The sequence below is a fragment of the Helicoverpa zea genome, chromosome 5, assembly GCF_022581195.2.
Source record: "Helicoverpa zea isolate HzStark_Cry1AcR chromosome 5, ilHelZeax1.1, whole genome shotgun sequence".
Taxonomy (NCBI): domain Eukaryota; kingdom Metazoa; phylum Arthropoda; class Insecta; order Lepidoptera; family Noctuidae; genus Helicoverpa; species Helicoverpa zea.
The window spans coordinates 7,188,412-7,199,588 of record NC_061456.1 but is presented as its reverse complement, the minus strand read 5'-3'; the positions used below and the strand labels follow the sequence as shown (position 1 = coordinate 7,199,588).

At 37.6% G+C, this 11,177-nt stretch overlaps 1 protein-coding gene across 1 annotated transcript; it reads right to left on the bottom strand.

The window, feature by feature from the left end:
* Nucleotides 1-6,883: 6,883 nt before the first annotated feature.
* Nucleotides 6,884-10,997, bottom strand: LOC124630428 (proteoglycan 4-like). Its single transcript, XM_047164330.1, has 3 exons — nucleotides 10,826-10,997; nucleotides 10,387-10,572; nucleotides 6,884-9,873 (listed from the first exon to the last, which is right to left on the bottom strand). Exons 1-3 carry the CDS (start codon nucleotides 10,978-10,980, stop codon nucleotides 7,035-7,037), a joined length of 3,180 nt encoding a protein of 1,059 aa, XP_047020286.1. The 5' UTR covers nucleotides 10,981-10,997; the 3' UTR covers nucleotides 6,884-7,034.
* Nucleotides 10,998-11,177: the final 180 nt, after the last annotated feature.

Sequence of the window (11,177 nt, the reverse complement as noted above, 5' to 3'; positions counted from 1 at the left end):
AGTGCGCTCACTTTTATACCGCACCCCTGCCACTTATCCGAACTGTGAGCCATCTCACTTTCATAGCCGACTTGCGGCTGCAATACGGTGCAGCCACGATCAAAGCCGACGTAGTCGCGATTTTTCGATTTCAATATCGATATCAAAAATCATGACATTGTTCATTTGTGCGTATGCCTACGATTGTCATGGTTCGTTAGATGTGATCTGCAAGCTTTCCAATGATCTCGCTATTGTGAAGCTCTTGATTGTAGCACAATGCGTATGTTTATGGCTCTGATTTATTATGTAAATAAGTCATTTCGGACAACTTTGTTTGTAGAAAATAAATCAGTTTCTCATTGTTTTGCAATAATAGAAATCGGCATGCTAATTTTCCGCGTTTTCACCCACATATCGGGGGACCCCTTCCCATACCTGGATAAAATCTATGTTAGTCGGGGATAGTTTAGCTTTCCAATAGTGAAAAAGTTTTTCAAATAGGTTTAGTAGTTTCGGAGCCTTTAACGGTTGCACCTCTAAAGCATAAAACAAACATAAAATGTTTCTTATTTATTGTATTAGAATAGATAATTTTATTTATATGTTTCACATGATTAGGTTGTACGTATCACTATCATATTGCCAATTGTAGAATACAATAAGTAAGCATATTTTATTTTAATTCCTGTAAAAGTATTTACAATCCATAGCAACTGTCTTGGCAGCCATGCAATTTCATTGATTGCTGTTAATCAGAGTATGTGCACGTTAAATTTATTAGGGGCGGATACAGAAATAGGAAATAGATCGCGTCGATAAACATACGTGTAACAACTTTTTATTATCGAAATCTGCCGGAGCTTCGAAGCTCCTCCTTAACTTCTATACAAATCTCTAAAAAAACTTAAAATCCTAAACTCCTGAAAAAATAAAATACTTGCTTATAGGCATAGATGCTACAGTTTTTCTACTAGTATATTGTCATGCTGTGTGTGTGTGACAAACAGGATGTGTACAACTGAATAGGTATTCACAGGTTACGTGTCTGTTCTCTTGTGCAATAAAAGCATTTTTTCTTACATTCGCACTATGTCCTTGGATGACGAATGATGATCTTATAAAAACTGCGTCAATTTGAATTAGGTACGGCTCGTTCAGAAATTCCTCAATAGCTAGTTAGTGTTAATGTTTATATAGTAGGTACTTGAGTACTTAGACTTGCTTGATCATTAACACATAAATGTACGACCATACGCGTACGTTTCATCCGAGTGTTGTGAGATTCTCATTTGCCCAGTTTCTACAACTCGCAGCTTCCTTGTGACATTTGTTTATACGTGTCCTAGTTGCATACTACTTTAAAAAAGAATAAAATAAATACTCATAAAAGGTGACGACGCATGTTCCCCACCCAGTCTCACCTTTGCTTCATGCATAGAGATTTTCTAAAGAATTAAGAACTGTTTCATCTTACCGGCACTATCTTAAGAGACATGTTGTAAGGGGCATCGCTAGTGTTGCCAGTAGCGGTTACATAAATTGTAGGCGTTGTTTTCGCTTGTCAGTGTAGCAACACGTTACTATCAGTTATCAAGGCAACTTGCGCAATGGGCACAAGAGGGAGTGTGCGTGGACGCAGGCACGCCCGCGATGCGCTTCATTTCCGATCATTTTTGCGCCTGATGCACATAATTATTTATCTCATAATGAGTCTACAACAATAATTTTTCTGCACCTTTACATAATGATAATGCTTGATGAGAATGATCAATCTGACTCACATTTGATTAGGTAACTAACGTTGTTATTGTTAATTTCATAAAAATGCAAGTGATTTATGGTCTTAATCGTAGAAAATATCTGAAATGAATGACAGCTGGTAACTACAAGTAATAACAGAACTTCTCATCCTGATTTACCATTAACATGATCTATTTTTACATAGAGCTTCATATAAGATTAGACCATGCTGCTCAATATAATGAAGATTTTTCAAAAAAAAAAATCTAGGGAATGTAGTAAAATAATACCAAAATGTAGCTGTTTATCAGTCACCAGAAAGTATTTTACAATATAGCCTATTAGATATCGTAACATATCGTTAGCGTGATCATAGTCAGTATTTTGTCATAAATATTTTCAATTGCACGTCTTTGGCGGACGCGAGATGAGTCTGTTACGTAACGCGTGCCTGTGCTTTTGAGGTTACTGACACTGCGCCGTGCATGGGGCACCCACTTGTAAGTGTTTTGCACTCATTAGTCATAACCATCGGCCGGTGCTTTACTATGAGGCGAAACTAGGCTGACGTGACGCCCCCCTCTTATTTGATCAATTTAACCTTGGCGTACGAACTCTGTAGAGTGGTCTAATGCACTTGCTTAATAAACGTGTTAGTACAAGATGAGCACTTGTCTTATGCGATATTTACGCAGCAAATACTATTCATAATTGAATCTTGTAATAAACTTGAAAATGTTGCCTATTAACATGATAATAACGAGGAGCACCCACATTGACGGGTATGTGAGATTGAATAGATTTGATAAACGTAGGCGAAACAAAAGAGGCACGCAAGGACAGTAAAGTGATGAGCCATACGCTACCTACCCCATAAAGGATCAGTCATCTGAAAACGATTACTCATTACACTGCTAAAATGTTAATTCAACATAATGTCAGCGAAGAAAAAGCGAGTACCCAACACCAGTCAAAGAAAAGTTACCAAAAAGGTGAAATAAAATCGAATGTATATTCATCAGCATCATCGTATCAGCTCGTGTTTGTTCTATAATAAGCGGTCAGAGAACAAAATATTCGTTTCATAAATAGAGTAAACAATGCTTAACAAAAACGTTGCAATAGAACATAGATTTTCATTGCAAATATAATTTGCATTAGTTATACCTGCACTGTGTAATGACATATTATTGAGAATTTCTTTTTGTTCGAAACGTTTAGTGTGTCAAGGTACTTGTTGCCCCATTCTATAGGCATCCTACTTAGTACTTATAATGTTAGTGCTTGTGTAGGTACAGAACACTATAGCCATTCATCGCTCTGTTACGAGCCGGTTAATTACGTATTCAACGAAAGCAAAAAGCTTATAACTTACCGCTAACTTTGACAATGACATAGCTCAATGCCGTAGAAAACGTATAATGAATTTTACTCACGTATTTAATTGATCAAGCGCGGATAAATCTCATTTGAAATTAATACATTGTAATTTATTAATGCGTATACATTTCTTTAATTATACTATTAATTATTTAAATACAGAAGCAGGATTATACTAATGATTTCATTCACACGTATTTAATTCAAATAGTGTTTTTCTTTTCTTTGAAACTAACAGTAGCAGAGTATTCACATATTAGCTAACCTATAGTGTACGGCGATTAATAAGTGAACCGTTTTTATCAATAGCCCATTATTTGCGTGAGACGATGATCAAAAGATAAGTATCCCGTACGAAATATTTTAGCATAGACTACAGAAATTCTTGAACGACAAAAAAGTATGCATTATACATCTACTTATGTGAATAGCCAGACTTATTAGGAAACCATTCTGATTTTTGATTTGCTATCTTCTCTGTGTGATTGCTCAATTAAACAACCTAGTAATAGTTGCATTCTTCTGCATCATCTTCAAAAATGTTACGATTTTATTGATAGACTGGGGCCAAAAGGTGAGAGTTATGAGATGGACAGGTTTGCAACACAACCTACATTATAATTTGGATGATGCAGGCTGCTTGTGAATATTAAAAAAAGGTATCTAAAAAAAATCTTCGTAATCGAGCATATGTATAGTATAAAATTAGAAATGTCTTATACCTACATAATTATGATTCACTTATAAAATAAATGTCAATATTATTTATAGTCACCTAGTAAATTGCATCTTCGGCCGTACGTGTTTTGTGCAGACCTTTAGAAGATCATTGAACTTGTGCCCTTATTGAAACAATGCCTTTATTACTTTATGTACATATGTATTTACAAAAATAAATAACGTTTAAACCAGATCACCTGCTGGAAACGACTCGTTCTTAAAATAAGTTCCGATCTTACTTCATGGGTGTACACATTCTCTTTGATGAACTAGGTATTCATATACGTACAAGCTGTGTCGGCCACATTTATAAGGAACCAATAGGTACACGTCAACGTTATTCTTAGTCTTATTGCTCATATTTAGTTCCAAGTTTTAGTGCCAAATAAAATTATATGACACAATCAACAATTTATTACTGTCTGCTAAGATTAAATGCTTACGAAAAAGTCGTCAAATATTAAGACTTGATTGATTACTATTGCACATTAAGAATTGGATGATTCAAAGAATTACATAAATACCGAGAACAATATGCGGAGACAAATGGACACTAAACGGAGAAAGTAAAATTGTAACATAGGATGTCTCGAGGCGTTTTGCTTATGTAAGCTTGTACTAGATACAGTTGTAAAAACTGTAATGGGAATGTAGGTTTAGATACCATGCTTACTGTAGGTAGGTGTTCTTCGTTACAAAGTCTGATGATAGAAGTACTCTGAATAAATTGATGTCTATTATTTGTATTTCCCTTGGACTTTATACGAGGACCATCCTGCCACCTATGTCCAGCAGTGGACTGCGATAGGCTGATGATGATGATAGTTTATAGCATCTATTTAATGAATACACGAGTAAACCTAATATTGTTTTAACTTGTGAAAATCTAGTCTATTCATTCTTATTCATATTAGAGGGTTATTCAAAGAAACACAAGTTCAATTTCAAAACTATTTACCATAAGATGCAAAGACCATCAATTAGTGTCTAGAAGGAAATGTAGTCTAGTTTAGACAAAAATGTAAAAAGAAACTAGTAGCATACCCACCTATTTACCTTATACGTTAGACCGGCAAAGCAACTAAACTTGATCGTATACTAATGTCTAGTGCATGCTTGCTTGCTTTTCTGTAATTACATATTTCGAATCTGTATCGATAAGTTAAATAATACGATCCAACAATTCACTAGTATCTTTGTAAGTTCAAAGTACTGTTCATTAATATTTTTATGATTACTTTTTATACCTTCTTTGATTTCAGATTTGAAGTTCAGAAATTACTGCATATTTATGTACCTACTAACAACTTTTTTTATTTTTGGGTTTTTAGTCAAGGCATCAAAGAGTTTTCTTAGAAGTATCTTCGTATCAAGCTGAACCTACCTTCTAGTCTAGAGCCTACATACCGTTGGTTTTTACTTTAGGACATCGATATACATAATTCGAAGTTGCTCTAAAATATATCTTCGTCGAGGCTGTCTTTTTAGCAAACAACTTTTAATGCATCATGGCGGAATGTGGGTCGATCGAACGGCTAGATTGATGAATCAAATTGTTGGCATTAGACTTGGATAAAACTGTTGCAAGACCCACATCTACGGACATCCATATACAATAGCCGTTTCTTGCAGCTTTAACCACGACTTTGGGGAACTATAAACTAATTTCCCATAACCGGATAAAATTTGTGTCTGCAAATCAGCGATAATGTAACATTGTAATGACTTTCTTCATTATAGTATAAGTGTACATTATTTACACCAAAAATGTCAACACCGAAGGAAATTGTGTTCAAAACAAAACTGTATCAGTAGATACACCTAATATTAAAGTCATTGATTTCACAACAAAAGTGAGAGGAGGAACGCTTCTCCGCGCTATGCGTCGAACACTTGAACTGATCTTGACATTTAATTGAACTGATATTTCAATTTGCATTGCTCTGTACTGCACGCAAGGAGTATTAGAATTCGCGTAGTACTTTCTTTCTTTTTATAGGCATATTTATCGCTACATAAATATTGTAGACACTTACGGCCAGTTTCTTCATCAAAAGTTAAAGTTAAAGTAATGTCTAAAGTTAAAGTAACGGTCAAATTCGTTTTTTCAAGGCTAAAGTGACAGCAAAATTCATAGAAAAATTTAATTTAACCGTTACTTTTACTTTAGACATTACTTTGACTTTTACTTTGGCTTTAACTTTTGATGAAGAAACTGGCTGCAGTTTAATTTACCTAGACTCTATCTATAGCATTAATATTAGTACATTACCTATATTTTAAAATGATTACTATCATTTCCTATTTCATGATTGAATACTCATTTACTTATTACAATAACTATATACTTACACTTAATACCTACATAATATATTATTATGCAAAGTTATTCAAACTACAAAGTGCAAGCATGATTACCTGCTCTCTATTCCAGTTGTCACAAAATTTCAGGTCATTTTGACAGTTTGTAAAAAGAAGTAGAGCGAGGTATAAAACCTGTATTGAAAATATTACCATCACAGGCGGAACTTAACTGACTATATTAAATAACTTCTAGTTATATCCTCAGCCTTGTATTTAAAGGTAGAGTAATGACGGCATAAACCATTGAATCGCATAATGCAGATGCCGCATAATAGCTATTGTCTGTGCAGTACTCTTGTACTATACTATACTATGCCTACTATCATCAACTACGTCTACGTTAGAATGATTGAAATACCAACATTCCATTAGGTAAGTTGATTCTCTTATATACGGAGCTCTTTTAATTTCAAATATTCAAGCGCCTAGCGGTAATTTCAATATAGCTGGTTTAAGCAAAATCACACGTATAAAGTAGTAGGCGTTAGAGTGCACTATATCAGCGAACACTTTTACACTTTAATATAACTTGCATTGTTACCTCCTTCCTCAATAATTGCCGTGGTCGATAATCTTAAAGGCTCTCTGATTTCTTACTCGAATATTATTGTATTTATAATAATAGAAGAAAATAACATTGCAACAAGTTAGATGTATTTTCTTAAAAATAATTCGTCAGCAATAAATAGACTAATCGTTGACTTAGAAAACATAATATCACATTTTTATTTCATTTTTATACAACAGACATAACAATTTAAAATAAATAACCCGTAACAATAGCTTTTGGCCGAGTTCAAGACCGTGTGTCCAGTATCGTTTGATGTTTACTTCGGTATCGTCACTATTTACGCAGCTTTTGGTGGTACTTCTTTGTGAGACTTATCATCTACAGGAGCCTTATTATCTTCTGGTTTCTTTGGTGGATCACTTGGAGAATTTTCAGACACTGTGGGCAGCGACTGAGCTAAAATGACAGCCTCGTTCGCGGCTTTCTCTGCTGCTTCAGCAGCGTTACCAACAACTTGAGCCGCTTGCAGCGCCTCTTTGGCAGCGTTCTTAGCTAACTGTGCATGTGCTATCGTGTCTTTGTCAGACATATTATCTCCTTCTGCACGCTTTCTATTTATAGATTTTATAACCTTCTCCGCAGTTTGCAGCGCTTCCATAGCAGACTGAACCGCACCTTTGGCAGACACTTTAGCGTCTTGAACAACATCTACGGCTTGTTTTGATATGTTTTGTGCTTCCTTTGCAGATGTAGCAGGTTTCTCTCCTTCTTTAGATGCAGGTTTCTCACCATCCTTTGGTGCAGGCTTATTATCATCCTTAGGTGTAGGCTTCTCAGCTTCCTTTGGTGTAGGCTTCTCGCCTTCCTTGGGCGTAGGTTTTTCTCCTTCTTTAGGTGTAGGCTTTTCTCCTTCCTTAGGTGTAGGCTTCTCGCCTTCCTTAGGTGCTGGCTTCTCAATATCCTTAGGAGTAGACTTCTCGCCTTCCTTAGGCGTAGGTGTCTCTCCTTCCTTGGGTGTAGGCTTTTCACCTTCCTTCAACTCAGGTTTCTCTCCTTCCTTAGGTGTAGGCTTCTCGCCTTCCTTAGGTGCTGGCTTCTCAATATCCTTAGGAGCAGACTTCCCGCCTTCCTTAGGAGTAGACTTCTCGCCTTCCTTAGGTGTAGGCTTCTCTCCTTCCTTAGGTGTGGGCTTTTCACCTTCCTTTGACTCAGGTTTCTCTCCTTCCTTGGGTGTAGGCTTTTCACCTTCCTTCGACTCAGGTTTCTCTCCTTCCTTAGATGTGGGCTTCTCGACTTCCTTGGACTCAGGTTTCTCACCTTTTTTTGGCGTAGGCTTTTCGGCTTCCTTGGACTCAGGTTTCTCACCTTCCTTAGGCGTAGGCTTCTCTCCTTCCTTAGGTGTAGGCTTCTCTCCTTCTTTAGGTGAAGGCTTCTCTCCTTCCTTAGGTGTGGTCTTCTCAGCTTCCTTGGACTCAGGGTTCTCACCTTTTTTTGGCGTAGGCTTTTCGGCTTCCTTGGACTCAGGTTTCTCACCTTCCTTAGGCGTAGGCTTCTCTCCTTCCTTAGGTGTAGGCTTCTCTCCTTCTTTAGGTGAAGACTTCTCTCCTTCCTTAGGTTTAAGCTTCTCTCCTTCCTTAGGTGTGGGCGTCTCAGCTTCCTTGGACTCAGGTTTTTCACCTTTTTTTGGCGTAGGCTTTTCGGCTTCCTTGGACTCAGGTTTCTCACCTTCCTTAGGTATAGGCTTCTCTCCTACCTTAGGTGTAGGCTTCTCTCCTTCTTTAGGTGAAGGCTTCTCTTCTTTCTTAGGTGTAGACTTCTTGCGTTCCTTGGACTCAGGTTTCTCACTTACCTTAGGCGTAGACTTCTCTCCTTCCTTAGGTGTAGATTTCTCTCCTTCCTTAGATGTAGGCTTCTCACCTTCCTTAAGTTTAGGCTTCTCACCTTCTTTAGGTGCAGGCTTCTCGCCCTCCTTAGGTGTAGGCTTCTCTCCTTCCTTAGGTGTAGACTTCTCGCCTTCCTTAGGTGTAGGCTTCTCGCTTTCTTTAGGTGCAGGCTTCTCGCCTTCCTTAGGTGCAGGCTTCTCGCCTTCCTTAGGTGTGGGCTTCTCGGCTTTCTTAGGTGTAGGTTTCTCACCTTCCTTGGGTGTAGACTTCTCACTTTCCTTGGACTCAAGTTTCTCTCCTTCCTTAGGTGTAGGTTTCTCACCTTCCTTAGGTGTGGGCTTCTCTCCTTCCTTAGGTGTAGGCTTCTCTCCTTTCTTAGGCGTAGGCTTCTCTCCTTCCTTAGGCGTAGGCTTCTCTCCTTCCTTAGGTGAGGGCTTCTCTCCTTCCTTAGGTGTGGGCTTCTCTCCTTCCTCAGGTGTAGGTTTCTCGCTTTCTTTAGGTACAGGCTTCTCGCCTTCCTTAGGTGTTGGCATTTCGCCTTTCTTAGGTGTAGGTTGCTCGCCTTCCTTGGGTGTAGACTTCTCACCTTCCTTGGACTCAGGTTTCTCTCCTTCCTTAGGTGTGGGCTTCTCTCCTTCTATAGGTGTGGGCTTCTCTCCTTCCTTAGGTGTAGACTTCTCACCTTCTTTAGGCGAAGACTTCTCCCCTACAGATGCAAGTTTTTGACCTTCCTTTGATTCAGGATTCTTACCTTCGTCAGATTCAGGCTTCTTATTTTCCTCAGATTCAGGCTTATTGTCTCCCTTATTAGCAGATGATTTAGACAGCTTACCATTCTTAGTGGCAGACTTTTCACCTTCCTCAGTTTCGACCTTTTCAGTTTTCCCAGATTCTGGCTTTTCATCCAAATCGTGACTCAGCTTGTTACTTTTCTTAGATGCAGAATTTTCATTGTCTTTCTCATTGAGTATTTCGTCTTCTTCAGTAATTGGTTTTCCGGATTCTTTAGGAGCGGACTTTTTGTTATCCTTGCCTTGCTTTGACCCTTTTTTCGGTATCTTTTTTGCAAAATCTCCATTTGGTGGCAAAATACTTTCATTCGATTCCGATTCAGAGGTTTCTGTTGGAAGATTTTCTTCGGATTCAAATTTTGAAGAATCTTCTTCACTCTCTTTTAATTTTCGAGAAGATTTATGCTTGTGTTTGTGGGAGTGACTGGATTCCGCTGGTGGTTGAGGGCCAAGATTGATATGATTACCAACTGGTCTAAATCCATTCTCGTCTGCGATATATCTGTAATAGCAAAACAATTATGTTCAAGCACTATCCTTAAGCAAATCATATAAAAAAACAACATTTAATAATGCCTTATTAAAAAATGTTCCGTGTTTATTGTTAACAACGTTTTGTCTTACTGACATTTCAATGCAATATTACTCTTAATAGTTTTGAACAGTACTTTTAAAATCATCCAAGCATAAGTATAACCTTTAAAGTGTCTGAATACAACATGCACCAGTACATTGTTAGATAGAAGTGTACTTTGTACCTATGCCAAGGGCATACTGTCGGCAGTTTTTTGTCATATCCCCCTTACTACCCCTAACTCACAGGATATAACTAAGGTTATAATAATATGAATGATAGAATAGATAGAAAGAATAATGATAATAAGAAAAGTAAAAAAAAAACGCAATGCGAAAATTCATAGCAAACAAAACTACTCCTCAAGCGTACTAACTCACCCATTAAAATATAAATTACAAAATGCAATGTGCGCCTAAATTACATTGACATAAGACTTACTTTACACTGATGAGGGTGCCATCTGGTGCTGTGTAGGAATATGATCCCTGCTGCACGTGGATCTCATCGCTGTCATCATCTTCACCCCCCTCGTTGCTGCAGTCACTGTGTTTGCGTGCTTCCTTGCCATCAACCACTTTGTCGAAAGAAGTTTCTTCACGTTTGATCCCGTTCCCGGTTTCATAGCTGGTAAGTATGTATTAAAATTAATTGATGGGTTATTTTTTACTTTTCGAATGCGATGTCCGGGAACGATAGTGTCATAGGAGATCTACATGTAACATTACAGAAAAATCAATTATCTACTAAATGATTCGATGAATAAGGTGTTTCTGATTAAAAGTAACAGCGTTCTCAAAATTAAAGAAAAAGTAATGAATAAGTGTTCATAAAACTGTAAAATCAGAATCTTGATTGACCAAATGTATTATCTAATTACCTAAATTTATATTTTCCATCAGCTTCAAATTCCTCGGATTGTGAAACTATTGGAATCACTGTTGGCTGTAGCCTTTCTGGTGGAACCTCATCTGTGGGAGGTGCGGAAACCACACACGCCACCACCGAACACAAACAAAATATTTTTAGTAACATTTCTATTCTAACCACTCCTGATTTGCACTGAAGAGTGATACTCCAGAATTGTCGCCCACCTATATGTAAGAAACATTATTTACATTAGCCTCCCCCCGCCTTCCGGAGGAGCGAGCCTCACCGGACGCTAAATACTTCAACCTTAACGCTTGCCTGATGTGTTCTTCGGAAAATTGCACAATAACTTAGGTGTCAAC